This window comes from Dermacentor andersoni, chromosome 9, assembly GCF_023375885.2.
Source record: "Dermacentor andersoni chromosome 9, qqDerAnde1_hic_scaffold, whole genome shotgun sequence".
In the NCBI taxonomy this organism is placed as follows: Eukaryota; Metazoa; Arthropoda; class Arachnida; order Ixodida; family Ixodidae; genus Dermacentor; species Dermacentor andersoni.
In genome coordinates, this window is record NC_092822.1 from 115,034,956 (window position 1) to 115,051,148 (window position 16,193).

The 16,193-nt window shown below is 49.3% G+C and overlaps 1 protein-coding gene across 1 annotated transcript in view; it reads left to right on the forward strand.

Moving 5' to 3' along the window:
- Window positions 1-15,615, forward strand: part of Mkp3 (Mitogen-activated protein kinase phosphatase 3) — an 80,191-nt gene extending 64,576 nt beyond the window's left edge. The window contains exon 4 of the mRNA XM_050177132.3: window positions 7,822-15,615. Within this exon, the coding sequence (XP_050033089.1) occupies window positions 7,822-8,147 (326 nt within the window). The 3' untranslated portion in view covers window positions 8,148-15,615. The remainder of the gene's footprint in view (window positions 1-7,821) is intronic.
- Window positions 15,616-16,193: the final 578 nt, after the last annotated feature.

The window sequence follows — 16,193 nt, forward strand, 5'->3', positions numbered from 1 at the left end:
CGCCGTGGCCGGGATTCGATCCCGCGACCTCGTGCTCAGCAGCCCAACACCATAGCCACTGAGCAATCACGGCGGGTACACGAGTATACGTCGTTCTCGGCTACTTGGTCGAAAGTGTTCGTTTGTGGAAACTATGATTCTTCACGGCACTATTCAAGAGACAGCAGCACTCTTTGTCAAGCACGCGGGCACTCAACCACTTGTTGGTTTCAACTTTGAGATTACAACGTGTACTACGCATCTGCAAAAAAAAAAAAAAAAGAAAGAGGAGCGCGCGCGTCCTTGTACACGACAGTTGCTCTTAAAAGAAAGTATTCTCCATAAAAGGCGGCATACATACATAACATGCTTTGTCTAACATGAACTCCATCCGCGTTGTCGCAGGGCGAACAACAAGTCGGACGGGCACTCGTCTCGGCGGCCGCATCGACGGATAAGCAAAACCGGGTGCACCGTTATCGCCGCATGTCCACGCGCCCATTCACTGTGCGCGCCGTGCGGGTCGCTTGTCTCGCTATCGACGAGCCGCTCGGCAGAATACGCGGCGCCGCACATACGCGGTTCCGACGCCCGCTTTTGCAGATGCCGACGTCGGTGTCACGTTGCCTCGCGAACAAGCTCATCCTGGGCGCTGAGCGCCGCCGCTATCGACCCAGGAAGTGGGCTGGGAGCGAGGCACGTCTCTTCTCTCCTCTTCGTGATTGTGTTTTCTTTTTTCCGCCGTCCTCGTTGGCAGCTTGGCAGTTCGTAGCGAACGTGAAATTTCGCCCGTAAGGACTTTCTTGTCGGAGCAGCAGCAGCGATGGCCGCTCGGTTTTTTTCCTCCGTTTGCTCGAGCGGGCACTGCTGCGCTGCTTGCTATCTCTGCGCTTGTCTGTCCGCGCGCCCTTGGTACTATACGCGCGAGTGTTTTCTTTTTGTTTTTCTTTTCACCCCCGTTCTCACTTAATGTTGATCGTTTGCGCTGTTCGCGTAGGTATAGCACTCGCTGTGGCCGTCAGCCGCGTCGTAGCCCGGTTGGCTAATAATCGCATTACTCAGTGAGCTACCGCTCGCGATCCTGTAAACGCGGAGTGTTGTGTGCCCAAAGAAGGGCAAGTGAAAGCTGTGAATCAAATTGTAGCCCTGGTTTGAATGTTTGGATTTGCGCCTACAAGTAGCATACAAAAGAGAGAAAGAGAGATCTTTGTTAGTGTGCCTGTGCCTCGATTGTATTTGAATTATTGGCCTGTACTTAGCTACGCGCGGAATCGTAACATTCCCGCGGTCTCCGCATGGCAGACGTGAACAAAGCACTCGCTTCCCTGTGAGATTGGGGCCATTTGTGGGAGCTCCGTTTCCCTGCTGAGCAAGAAGCGCCAGTCGCTTCGGCTGTAGTGTTTCGGTTTTGAGTGGGCGAAGCCGTGGTCTTAAAGAGGGCGAGCTGCTTGCCTGCTGGCAGAGGCGCATGTGAAATAACTAGACGTCAACGATAAGTAAACGGTAAATATAAGAAACTGAATTATTAATTGTGAAAGGTGATACAGCTGTCAATAGTGTTATGGATACGTATGTGATATCGATTTCGCTTCACATGTCGACGGGACAGCCGTCGACACTCGGAACAAGCGGCGGTGGCATCCGTCCATCCGTATATGATCACATTCCCTCCCTCAATTGCACTCCAAGTGTCAAACTCCCACCCGTAAACTCGCGGACCTATACGTATGCTAACGTGTCGTTTCGCCGATAGTTTCACCGATAGGCCTCCTGCGTTTGTCACATTTCGCAGCGGCCGTTAGTCAATGTACGTCGAGTAGCATAACCACGTTGCAGATTTCAAGTTAAGCAGATGCACTAACGAGATCGGGGTGATTTAATTTTCGTTGACGCGTAAAGCGCACTGCTCAGCAAAGCCGGCTATTCCATAGTGGGCATTATACGTATGCGTACGCTCCTCAGCGAAACTATACACGGATCTAGTATTCCGCGGCCAAGTAAATTATGTATATAGATTTATAACCAAGCTCGCCTGACCACAGTGGACTGCAGTTCAAGCTCGACCAGCTGTACTTGCGTGAGCCCGTTTGCATTCGGTATTTTACGCCAGAGACCGTCAGCGATTCCTTAAAAAATTAAAGCGAGTGTAGTTGTCGTAGGAGTAATTGATTTGACGAGAGAAGACGTGCATATTTTACACGATGGCACGTCTTTAGGGCCGTTTGCTCCCAAAGCCATGTACCGGCTACCTCTCCTATAGTCGCATTACGTTGCTGTACACAAATGTCACTATGGTCAGTACATTTTAAGGGAGTTTGGCGCTTTTCGCTTTAAATGATCATAACTTCCGCGCTATATATTGGATGTCTCGATTTCTTCCTTTTCGTCAGGCGTTCTGTTTAGAGCACGCTTAATTAAGCTTTAGCAAACAATAAGATACAGACCTCACGTTTCAGCACAGTTGCTTGCCTCCGTACCCATATTTCGGCTACTGGAGCCCGCGCCGCGTCCCTTAGCAAAAAAATCGTGCGCGCTATCCACTTACATCTCAACACAAAGTCAGCATAACCGCAGCGCACTTCTTCTTTAAGTTATAAGAGCACGTAAGTTAAAAGTTATCTGTAAGTTAAGTTATAAGAGTATGTAAATAGTGTAAAGAGCAACGATAAAGAAACCGTTCAGGTCCTCCTAGAAGAATCGTAGCCGTGACTTTTAGAGCTTATAATCTGCAAGAGCCAGTTTCCAAACAGTTTGGCTGTTGCCATAACACACGGCTTTCGTAAGGGTCTATACCGGTGTACAGTTTCATCTCCTCGTCCTGCCGCCTGCTGGCGATGTTAGCCCACCGGGGAGTTCTCGAGGAAGACCGAGACAAAGCGCAATCGCTGCTGCTGCTCCCGCTGGAGGGTCCGGCAATCGGCGGGATTGCGTTGTGCCACGTCTTCTCTTTCCGCACGCCCACGTCCCCCATTACCGCGCTTTCGTCACGTTCTCGCGGAGTAACGCCGCCCGTCGCCTTAATGAAGAGTTTTTGCTCGTCTGTCGGGATAATTGGAGAACGTACGAATGAGCGTCGCCGCTGGTGGCGCCATCTTCTTGCGGCGTTGAGTTTGCGACCACAACGCACAAGACTGCCATTGTATAATGACAGGCTCGAGTGACAATCATTGGCCAGGTGTAAAAGGTTGGGCAAATGTGAAATGTGCGGAAACTAGTTTGAAAAATTATGTTCCTTAGATGAGCGCAGCATGAAGAAGAAAGGCATTTTCTTTGCGCTTTCGTCCCCTTTCTGGTTGAATAAACCGGCAGTAGACGTCGCTATACTAGCGCTGCTAAAGTTACACGTGTACTTAAATAATGCCCCGAAATCTCGTGGCGCATTCTACCAACCCGTTTCAAAGGGGATCATCATTGTTAAAGTTTATTTCACGCAAATTTTCGCCATCATACATGCGCCCCCACTGGAATGTGGTGGCGCATTCCACCACCCTTTTTTGAGGTGGAATAGACTTCCATTGCGATGCATATCGCCCTTAACCCGTCCACGCGACCGCACCCGAGGAGACCCGGCGAATCCCGTGTGGTCTGCGCGTTCTCTTTTTTTGTGTGTGTGTGTGTGTGTGTGTGTGTGTGTGTGTGTGTGTGTGTGTGTGTGTGGCCACTCCTGTGGTGGACGAGAGCGACGGGTTCCATGTTCTGTTGGCCCCTAATGCGTGCCCCAACTAGCAGTGGTCGTCGGTAATTTAAGACAGAACGCTGTCGGAGTGTGCTTTGCTCCGTCGAGCACGTTCAGGACCAGAATCGGCACTCTGTCATCGTTTGCACGGATTCGTTTTGCTGTTTGCGTAGGGAATCCTTTGGCGTCTGTACATCCGCCGTTGAACATCGGCTGAGCCTTCGCTCAGTGGATGGCTGCGTGCAGTTGCCCCGTGGGCAACGCCGAGGAGCAAAGTAGTTCGCGGGGAAATTATTAAAACTTGTGTGTAAGTACGCAGCGTTGCCTTCGTTACCAGTAGGCTGATAAAAAGCTCAGATTTTCTTCTTCTGCTGTGGTGCACGCGGTGTGTCAGACGCAGTGCAGGATGTTCGAAGGGAAGGGCTCACCGCTAGGGAACTGGCTTTGTCGCCATTCCATGTCGAACCATCGATGACGCCAGTGCGCGCGCACTTTCCTTCGCGAATTAACGCTTTGCGTACGCAGAGGACTTCCCCCACTCTCCGTTCGTCGCTACCAAGTATTACTAGTTAATCGTAAGGAGGAAAACTATCTACAGTTACTTTGAACTCTACATAGCTTTCCTCCTGCTGCTCTGTTCTTTCCGTTATTCTCGGTCCTCGTCCTTTATTTTTCACGCCCTTCCATATACCGAAGTAACGCGTGATATCCAATCACATCTCAACAGCCATTACGTTGAAGGCAACCCAAGGTCAGTGGAAACACCACTGTATCTCTATATGCCGATTTTGTAGAGGCGATTCCCCCCTTCTCGCCGTAGTTAATGGCCAGCTGTCCAAGGTTGACAAGTTACGGTGCGATGAGCGGCACTTTTCTGCGTTTCGCTTTCCAGCGTTATAAAACCACCGATAACTATTCTTGCTTAATTACGTACACCGGCTCACGAGCAGCTCGAGTGCCGACACCTTTTCTCGAGTACGAGGCTCACTACGCGAGCGGCGACCGCTTCGCCTCCCGGCGACGGCGCCGTGCGGGGCTGCCACCTTGGCGGAGACAGCGGCGGGGAGGGCGACGATGGAGGCCGCGCCCGGCGTTCGAGTGTCCGTTGTGTAACGACGCTCGAATCCGCTTCTATTTACGCGGGCCCGTGACGCACGACGTGATGACGTGCATCGGGGGAACCTGGCGCACGCTCGGTGTGTGGAATGCCCGTCGGCGTGTCCGAGACGATCCACACTTTCCGAGAAAATAAATAAGGGCATAGGCCTTCGAGGGTGCAGCGAGAGATGGCGCGAGATTGCTTCACTGGTGTTAGCGCTACAAGAAGAAAAGACGCCTGGAGGAGGAGGCGACGACGGGGCTCCTAATTGTGTCACATCGCGAACTCGAACAAACGGACAAGAACAGGATAGAAGAAGCCTGCCGGTAGCGCTTTTTTGTTTCTCATTCTAATACGTATCGAGTTAACTACATTCAACCTACTCCCAAGCAGCAGGCTTTGATCGTTGTTGTGTCGCCAGCGCACCTCAACCAAAAGGCAACACCTACTCCGTAGTGAGGTTACGACAAAGCGCGGTAGTAACGTAGCGTCACGCTTAAGTCGTAAAGAAAATGTGCTGCGGGATTCGGTTTTCGTTAATTATCATTATATTTTTCGCGGTGGGGCAGCTTTTGGGGAGACCTATGGCCGTGTTCGTGCAATCGGGGCGATTGATCGGAATTTTGTAGTCTCCCGGAAAAATCGGGAGGGTTGGCAGGTACGCTGCTGCTTTGGCCGTCAGGAGCGCGTTCGAGACGCACGATCTGTACCACTGTGCAAAAGCAAAGCGCGAACAGTGCAGACAACCGAGGGGCACACACACGCACACGCACACACACGCACACACACACACGCACACACACACTGCTGTAAATTCGCCGTTGGATCTCGCTCCAGGATAATATTCGTTTTTTTTTTATTTTTGCTACAAAAACAGAAACATCAAGCGCCGATCCGTCCAATAATTTTCGCCGCAGCTCGATCTACCAACCCTTGTTGTTGGGAAGTGGTATGGCGCGTTCAGATTTCATTTATGCACGATATTACGGCGCACTTGTCTCGCCGTTATTACCTGGACGTCGTTATAGGTCGGCGATTCCCTGTCACGCAGCTGCGCTTACGCCGGTACTCTGCAGCTATTCTTGGGAGGAACTTGATTCCGCACCCCATATTGCGCGCTTCGGCGCACGGCAAGCGAAGCGTGCGGTGAAGCTCCACCAAAGGACGCGTGTCGTGCGAAGAAACCGTACGGAGGCCCCCACGGGGACAGACGGGTAAAAGGAGCCCCGAATTATTTAAATTTCGAGCGTAAGCAAATCGGCGGATTGAGAGTTTCGTGCGCTTTCGCGTACAGCGGCAGAGACGTGCGCAAAGGCGCCTACAGTGGGTCAGCCTTACGGGAAGAGGGGCGTGTTTTAATCCTTTCTCCAGGAGATGAAGAAAGAGGTCCAGCCTGCGAGGTGGCTGAATTATTCAAATTTTGTCCATCTGAAGGGGCGTGGATGAGAAGACCGTTCCGATCCGTTCGGAGAGCCTGAGCAGCCATTACTCGGATCGATAAACGCTCTGGAAACGCGTCAAAAAAAAAGAATAAAGGGCAGTCGCGCCAACCTCCCTTTCATTTTAACTTTTTCCTTGTCTCTCTCTCTCTCGACGAAGAGTGCAGAAGGCATGGAGTCTGGACAAGACGACTAGTCGTCGCTTCCGTGATCATGGCGCCAAGAGGAACCCGTTTGGTTACACTGCAATTGGAGTGAATGAATTAGTATTCCGAAGTAGTCGGAGGACTGGTTGAACGTTATGCGTTGATGAACTGGTTCGCGCGGCGTGCCTTCGTAACGCCATCTGGTGTACCGTGCAATAAACACCCGCCGCCCCTCGTCCTCCCTCCCCCACTTTCTTTCCTAACACTTGGGTTAGGCAGCGACTCCTAGAATTTAAAAGGAAACGGCCATGGAAACTTCTGGGCGGCAGGCCGAACAGTCGCCCTTTTAAACCCGAGTGCAGATTAGTTTGCTATAGAGGAATGTGCATTAGGCCGACCCTCTTTGCCTTTTCTTCGCATTAAATCTCTCCCTCTCTCCATTTCTGTCGAATCTGCTCGTCGAAGGTGCTATATTTAGTTCGCTCGAATCCTTTCGCCGTACGTGCTTCGGATGCCTGTTAGGCGACCGTTTTGAAGACCGCCAGCTTCTACAACATAGCCCGTCGCCGGTCACGCCATGCTGACACGAACACTTGTAGCTTTTCATTTTCTCCGTTCGAGCATCGCTTCTTAGGACTTCTGCAGTGCAGGTGTAGTTGAACTCGGAGGCGAAGCCATGGTTCCGCGGGAAAGCGCGGCAAAGTATCTGAAAGAAACATTTTCCACCGACTTTAGTCATTTTAAGCTTGCGTAAGTCGAGCGTGAGTTTTTATATAAATTTTACGGCAACGCTGACTTCCGCGTATTAGTGCGCGTTTTGCTATGCTATGTGCAGCTTGATGCACGTAAACTTTTACAATGACTGTATGTGTCGACCTACACCTTCTCTTGGTGAACTGTAGCAGCAGGTGCTGCGGCGCAATGAAAACGCTAGTTAATAATAATTGAAATCGTGATTTGACAACTGCATTCTTTCGTAGCAGTGCGAGCTTTCTTTGATTATATTCTCAGCTTAGGTATAAGACGTAAAACATCTATCCGTGTTCTTTGTTTTTTTCAAGTGCGTACCGAATAGCAGTACTCTAACAGTGTTGGATGTATGTCCGGCGACCGTTTTTCGCGGTGCGAGCATTGTTGCCAGGTTATTATCCCTCGTCGCAGGACGGGCCATCCTGTATCGGAACTTTCTCGAAAGTCGTAAATACTCTTTGTACAATCAGATTGCGTGCCCGAAGCGAATAGTGGCGTACTTTCTAGAACGCACGGGAGCACCTGCGATGAATGGTACAACGAGTCGTGTATAAATAGCCGACGCTACCGCTCTCTGTGGGTGTTGCTTGCTCTGGCTAGCTGTGCACAAGCTCGCCCATTGTAAAGAGTGATAACTATCGTTTTTGACGGTGTCCTATTCGCCGCCGTCCCGTCGACGCGACGACACGTGCGCGCTCAGCTGTAACAAGTGTCCTTCTCTTTTTCGTGCAGACGAGGCGAGGCAGAAGCGCGTCGGGGTCCTGGTGCACTGCCTGGCCGGGGTCTCGCGCTCGGTGACGGTGACGCTTGCCTACCTGATGCAGAAGCACAAGCTGCCGCTCAACGAGGCGTACGACCTGGTCAAGAAGCGCAAGGCCAACATCGCGCCCAACTTCAACTTCCTCGGCCAGCTGCTCGACTTCGAGCAGCTGCTCGACCTGCGGCCCCAGCGGTGCGGCTGCTGCCACACGCCGTGCCGCTGCCGGCGCGCGCTCCACTTCACGTCCCCGACGCGCACCACGCCCGACTCCGGCATCGACCTGGACCGGTGGACGTAGCGTGAGGCCCGCGGGGGCAGCCGCTTCCAGTTCGCCCCCGCGGTCACGCCCGACGAGCTCGAGCCCGTGCTCGAGCCGGCGTCGGAAGAGGACGACGAAGAGGCCGGCGCAGCGGCCTCGCCCGCCGCCGGAAGCGGCCACCGGCAGCCGCGGGACGGCTGCGGAGCCGTCTGAGTCGTCGCAAGGGCCTTCCCGAAGTCAGCGCAGCCCTGGGTCCCCGAATGGTGGAGCCACCGGCGAAAGCCCTCGCCCGCCTCCTTTCAAACCCTGGTTGCAGATGCAATGAAGAGAACAACAACAAAAAACAAAAGTGGGCTCCAAACTCGGGGAGAACATCTGCTCTAGCGGATTTCCATGTGCTGCGGGTTCGAAAAGTAACTGTGCAGTAGAAATCGTGGTAATGCTGTTTCAAGTTTTGGTTGCGGCAGTGCAGTGACAATACGAGATGCTCAGTATGTCCACCACCGCCTTGAAGACAGGTCTACGCACAATGCTGCATGTTGTTAAACATTTGCTGGGGGGTTTATGGTGGGTGGCTGTCTGTGGCAATATGTGAGGATTGTTCGAATGCACCCATTCTTTGAGTGCACCCCACAGACATCACACAAACCAAAGGTCTTGCGTTATAATATTGCACGTGAAACTGCAATGTCATTCACAATTATCATAATAAAAATTATAGGGTTTGACGTGCCAAGACCACTTTCTGATTATGACTCCGGAAATGTATTGGGGGACTCCGGAAATGTGGACCACCTGGGGTTCTTTAATGTGCACCTAAATCTAAGTACACAGGTGTTTTCGCATTTCGCCCCCTTCGAAATACGGCCACCGTGGCCGGGATTCGATCCCGCGACCTCGTGCTTAGCAGCCCAACACCATAGCCACTAAGCAACCACGGTGGGTCATTATCATCATATTTTTTCAAATTTTCTCTACTGCACGGTTACTCTTTGGACACCGAGTACTAGTCCTGTGAAAGAACTGGGTGCCTTACCACGGCCACCGGTTAGTTCAAGATAAGTAGACAAGAGCCAACATTTGCCGAGATGACTGGCGGTGGGAAATAGATGTTCGTAGCAAACTGCTGGAAAATGTCTGCTCTCCGAGTCTGTGCCAGGAGCCCCTTGTGCACATCCGGGCCTATTAGGTGGTGCAACCATGTCTACCAACTGTGCTGATGAAGTTTCGAGGCTAAAGATTTCCAACACAAGGGAAGTGTGCTGACAACCCTTGTACAAGTTCAGTGCCATGTAAGCACTTGCTTCAGTCAGGCAAGACTTGACTAGGTTAGGCTCCAGTTTGTGCCAAGTATGAACTCGGCATTGGCAGTGACCCAGAGGTAGTTTCCCCTTGTGTGTATTACACTGGACATACATGTCCTGGAATACTTATTACTAAAATTTAAGTTTGATGTCTTGCAGCCTCTATTATTCTCAAACCCTTACTTTCCAATTCCAATGCAGAACTCAGTAATCACATGTTAAATGGAATGCTATGGAAACAAAAAAAATAATTTCTTTATTATCAAAAGACATTTCCTGTTCAATACCATTGTATGTGAAAGATGCTCACAATGTCCCAGTAAATATTTGGTTTGTGAGTTCAGTGTGCATTAATTTGTAACGCCTTTGATCGTTGCCACACACAAGCACTGATAGGCAAACTGTCACAAAGAAGGAAATAATTTTTCCCAGTGAGTATGCAAAGTAAGATTGTGAAAAACCAAGGCAAGCAGTATGCATTTTATCAGTGAGGCAAGCATGACATTTAAATTTTTGGCATTGTGTTGGGATCTCCTGGGTACCTGCCATGTTCGTAGCAAGTACAAAGTGACTGCTCAGCTAGACCACTGTGCCAGCTGGTTTTGAAAGTGTGGACCATAAAAAAATGCCTTCAAAGGCAACTTTCATGGCCTCCCCAGGGCATTCCAGGGAAGCAGTTCGTGTCACCAGCAAGACATTGGTTGCTTGTAGCAACTTCACTCAGCCAGGTACTGTGAGGCCACTAGCTGCAAAGTGATCAGGTCAGCTGTGTTGACGTGATGTCTTCATGTGAGGAATGTATAAAGCTGCTCAATGCTTGGCCTGTCTGCAGCATAAAAGTCCTGAACTCTGGTGACAGTCTATGAGACTCCAACATGACGCCCAAGCTCCGGAAAGTGTAGTATGTCTGCTCTCTGTTCCTGTGCTTTTGGCCTGTCAACGTGGTTCACATGCAAGGGACCCGTGAAACACAAGTTTGATACTACTGCAGTTGTCGTTTGCTATAGCTATGAACTGGCACATGTTAAGAGTTCAACTTACAGACGAGGCATGTTAGCATGTGTTGTTCTTCAATGCAAAATGAAGCAGTGCTACTACCCTGGTTCTTCATTGATGGTGGCTGTATGGTTTGTAAGAGGCAGTGCTGAAGGATTGTGCTTATGCCAAGGGCTTCTCGTTGGAAAGATAACTGCTTTTTAGACTGGTAGGTTTCCTGTACGAAATCCTCAGTCACAGCCCAAACCTTTTGCAGGCTGGTGAGAAAACATCTGCATGTTCCTAAAGATTTGATCTTGGCAGTGCAATCTTTCTTATAATGTTACCAGTGTTGTGGGCTGGGTTTGTGTGACATGCTTCCCATGTTGCTGCTTCGGTATGACAAGGTAACCTAATTTACAGAACCTTCACTGACCCATTTATATGTTTCAGCATGTTTTAGATAGCGAGATGCAAACTTTTGCCTCAAAGGCTTTTTTATGGGATGTGCAAATTTTACAAGCTGTTTACACATTGGTTGACTGTGTTTAAAAATGTCTTCCTGGTTCGGCCTTTCAAAGCTGAAGAGTGCATTCTTGGATGAAGCCAACAATAATTTCAAGCATTTAATGCAAGCAAAGCTTTGCCATTCTGGCAATTTTTGTGAGGGTAAGCAAAATGGAAAGCCTTCCATTGTCGAGGACAAGCAATACACACATATACATCTTTTGTCTAAGGCTAACCAGTCCTGGTGCCAGCTGTATTATATTCAGCCATAATCTCGCACTCATGTTGACATGTACCTTTGATAGACCAGCACATCATACTCTAGACTTGACATGCAGGAACCTCCAACTTCAGTTGTCTTCCTTCTCTGTGCCAAACAGTGGCACTGAGCAGCAGTGTGGCAATGTGAGAACATGTTTTCTTATTGGTAGGTGTGCAGCCCTACCCACTCTTCACCTAAAGATATCAGGAACGAACCTATTTCCTTGCAACATTTTATCAGTGCAATAACTTTTATATTCTTTTTCTTACCACCAAAGTATGGCACGTAATCATCATACGTATACAATTGGTGAAGTCCATTTTTCCCCTGCAACCTGGTGCATGAGTAACGGCATTGAAACCTTAGTGCCGCTGAGGAAAGAAAGCATATAGCAAAAAAGTAAACTGTAGAAGAATAGGTCTTTTTCTGCTCAGAAGTTTTACCAAGTTTGCGAGCATTTGTGTTTTAGGGAAAGAAATCGTGCAAATGCATCATTTATTGTTTGTAGATGGCAACATGGGAAGCCCTATTTCACTGCCCAGCCCACCCATCATTGTTTTTATCCTGTAAATAGCATCACTCATTACGTTACATCTGTATATAGTGTACATAAGTGAATTGCACAATGTTATGTATGTTGTTCTTTCGTTTTCTTTAAAAGCACGCTGCCACATCCCTACAGTCTTTGCAGGGAAGTTGGTCGCACGTTGAACGCATACCGTTGACCATAGGAACTCTTCCTTCCAAACCTGATTGTTTGTTGCTTTGTTGTTGATGCACACTTTACTGTTGATTCATTTGTTAGTGCAACCATGTGCAAACAAGATGAACAGTATGAAGAGCCTGTTACGCATTGCAATGAGGAAGGTGGATTATGAAATTCAGGGCGCTAAGTCATGTGGTGCGGGAGCTCAGTGAAGGGCATAAGCAGCGAAATCCTCCTGAGAAGTGAGCAGGTAATTTTTATCCTTCAAATTGTGTAAAGTTGAATTTGGTGCTGCTGATGTAGTAGTGGCTCTCACGAGCTGCCATTAAAACTGGTTTAAGCCAGCTACAAAGGATAAACTTGAGTTTATATACGAAAGTCTTGTCAAACTGCTTCCGATGTCTAAGTTCGGACAGACTTGTCAGATTTCTCCCTGTTCAGTCACTCACCTTGTCACATGTTTAACACATCTTGTCTCCCATACTTAATTGGTTTTCCTGTTACCTAATTGTGTGCATGACCTGAATTTAATGTCTCCAAAGGTAGCAGTTTATTATCCACTAAGCAGTTCATGCATGTCAACACCAGTACCACCTCTGAGAAAGCAATGCCTTGTGCAGTTTACCAGACTGGTCTGCTATCAGTAGCCTGCCACATGCTCTAGCCCCAACTTGCTCATTCTCCAGCTCGTACCGCGGCTGAAAAAAGAAAAGTTTGCCAGAGGAAACGATCATCTCTCGAAGTATATATGGATGCACTGGCTATTCTTTTGATGGTTCTCCACCGCATAGGGCAAGCAAAATAGCTTTGTACTGTGACCAATAGAGATCTCGTCTTCTTGTAGTTAAATGAAAGGCACATGGCTGAAGCTGGTTGCAACTTGTAGTATCCAGTACAGAAACTAGTAGCGCGCATCTTGTGGTGCACCCTGTTTTAGACCTTTTCACATTACTTGCTGTTAGTGGCACGAAAGCGTACGTAGGCCTCCCTCAGCTTTTCGCTCTACTACATAAGTGCTAATCGGCCTCTCATAAAGTACAAACCTTTCTCCTATTTGTTTGCCGTTTTTCTTGCCCTAAGTATTCGCACACACTTCAAGGTCGACGCGGTGGTCCTCTGGGCCGCCTGGCACGTTTGGCTAAGGAAACAAGCTTTGCCGATTGCTTTGCGCAGTTCGAGAGATGGTCGTATGCGAGATATATTCGCACGCCTACCCCGACGCTGACCCTCATCGTCATTTGCATGTAACGATCTTGCGTGTAACGATCAGTAACGATCTTGGCCGAATTGTGCGATTATTCGTTAATAGAACGCTGTGGCCTACCTAACAAAGACGGTGCGTACTGGCACGAACAAATTGTTTCGAAAAGAAAAGAAGGCAATTCAAACGAGCCTAAAGGCGTGCACCATCCCTCGTACTGGATCCACTGGATCCAGCGGACCGAAAACGGTGGGGTTCCCTCCGTTGTAGATGTTGCCGCACTTCCCTACCTTGCTCGCTTAAGCAGCCGCGTAGCGCAGAGCCCTGTGGCGGTCACAGTTGCGAAGCTTCCGTTGATTGAAATTTTCTCCTTTTCCCGGTTTGTCGCGAAAGTGGTAGCCACTGTATGCACAGATTACGCAGTCGCCAGTTGTGAAAAATATTTACTTGCAATATAGACAGCTCGATCTAAATTTGGCGCACGGTGGAATGTTGAAGTGCACAAGGTCTGGTCGGAAGAACCCTATCTAACGAACAGCGAGTCGAAATCCCTTATTACGCGCGGGTATGAACATTGCAACTGTGTTCGCTAGCGCGTTCTCAGCGGCTGGCGGTAAACCAAGAGATGCGTGTCGTTTGCAAAGATGAAGCAGGTGCATTTTGTCAGTTTGTGGCCTCATTTTCTCGAGAGATTCACGGCAGGCTCGCTTTGATATTGCCTCAGTGATGGCGAAAGCGGTGGCTTCTGGTACAACCACCCAGTCTTGTGTGGGGGCCAATCTTTGTTAAACGCGTGCTACCACTGCAGCGTGGTTTGTTGTGCGCCGTGTTTGTGGACTGTTACGTGCGGAAGCCGAGCAGACAGCGCTGCGAGTTAATCTTCGTTAAAGACGTTTGAAAAGTGGGAAATTTCGCCCTACCTAAATCGCAACTAGCTGAGCTCCTTGCTCATTAAGGCGCGACAAGGTGCGGCCTACTGCCGTAAGCAACTCTGCCAGCGAGGCGACCGAGGACTTGAGCCGCAACCACATGGAGCTTATTTTGTGACGTACATTCGGCGTCTCAGAGGAGTTAATTTCGCGACGCTAACAGCAACCAAAATGCGTGCCACCGAGAGTACTGGTTTACTTTTGAAACGCGCCGAACATATCTGGGCCAAGAACATAGCGCTGTCGTTGCGCAACGTGACATGATGTTCGACGGCGACGCCGTGTATACGCCTAAAATGCGTTCCATCTGGTTCCCGCCAAAAGGCCTAGCGTTCCCGCGAAGGTTCTCTCACAGCCCACAGTGCGGGGCGTGTGCCGCCGTTTGACTCGTTGGTGCATTCGACGCCGTCTGGTCAGAACTCGTGCCAAAACCGTGTGTAGAGAAGCGCGTCGGGTGCGTAGGTTTACTGGGAGTCTGCCTCGTTTAGCGTGACTCAAGAGGACACGAGAAGCGCGACTTGTATGTAGCCCTTCCTTTCTCCCATCTTTGGTTCAGTAGAGCGGACTTGATGTTTCACTGGCTTCCAAAAAAGAATGGGGCGAGGCGGGGGAAGAGGGTGCCAACCACACCCATTCAACTCCATGAAAATTTATAGACTATCCGCAACTCACGTCGAGTTGATACGACTAGAGAAACAGCCCCTTTGACGCAGCTGCAATGAAAATACCTCGAGCAGTGGACGCACCTTGGCGTCAGCAAATCTTGTGGGACCAAACGTGCTGGTTTTCTGTATCGCTCGACGCCTAGCTTGGGAACCTGAAGTTACGCGTTTTTCATTTTTTTTTCTTTAACGCCTCTACTACCGTTCTCACTAGAATTAAATCCACAGACAGTCGTCGTAAACCATTTGTTTTTTTTTCTTTTTCGGAAGATCCATCCTTCGGCTTTCTTCCCCGATGTCGATTTGTAGATGCGGCGCGCCTCGTCCCCGTGGAGAGATCAAGTGCGGGCTGTAACCTCGGTCGCCTCGACAAGCTAGTGCTTCCGCGCAGTGCAGAGAAACAGTTTAGGACGTTGAGCTAGCAGCACCCTCTCACTGTCAAAAAGAAAAACAAGAGGGAAAGGAGCATTGAACCGCTTTCCCAACCTCCTCTTTGTTACGCGTTCCTGTGTTTGAAGGCAACTGCAGTCTATCATTGGATTGTCACTTCGCTCTCTGACTGCCAAAACAACGCCGGAGTCGTTATCCCTCGGCGGCGCTCCTCTTTTCGTTCATCTTATCAAAATGTGATAACAAATCAGCGCGTGCTATATATATATGTATATGTATGTTTGTTCTGTACATTTCTCCCCGTTCCGCGCTCCTTTGTTCGCTGTTACAAAGAAAAAAAAAAATGAAAGCCTGTGCCTGTTGTGCAAAAACGCATAGACTCGCGAAAGAAAGAAGGTGTGCGCCGTTGTGTTTGGAATGAGACTGGAACGAGTGTTTTGTGGATCCCCGCAGTCGGCCCCCCTGTGTTGGCGGGGGCCTTGCGGAAAGGGAGCCTGTTATAATCTCGGAGATATTTCCATATACATCTGGAAAGCCAATAAAATGTCCATATTTTTCATGAACATACTGACCTGTGTCTCTGCTTGTCCTGATTCTGCGGCGACCCCACGCGCCTAGCGCGCAGTGTGGTTGGGTGGTGGGCAACCTGTACAGCCGATGGCGGCCGCGTGCAGTGTTGGCCGAAGCGTCATGACGCCATGTGAAGACATACTAAAGAATGAAAAATGAGTGATAGTGACACTTAGTGAATGATAACGCTATAATACAGGTTGGTAGAGGTTAGTAATGACCAGTAACGACTAATGTTGACTGCTAATGACTAGAAATGACCAATATGTCGAGCGGCAACTTGCAACGACTACAATTCACTATAAATGACTAAAAATGCTTAGTAATGACCAGTACTTACTGAAATGACTTGTAATGACTACGATATGACCAACATGTCTAACGACGGCTTGTAGTGGCCACTATTAAATGCAAATGACTAAAAATGCTTAGTAGTGAGCAGTGATGACTAATAATGACCGAAGCAGGCGAATGATAAGAGGTAGGAGAGTAGGCTTTCGCCGCTCACCTCTTCAGAGAGATCTTAAGAGACCCTGTAAATTTTTTATAATTCTACAAAGTTGAATAAACAGAACGAGG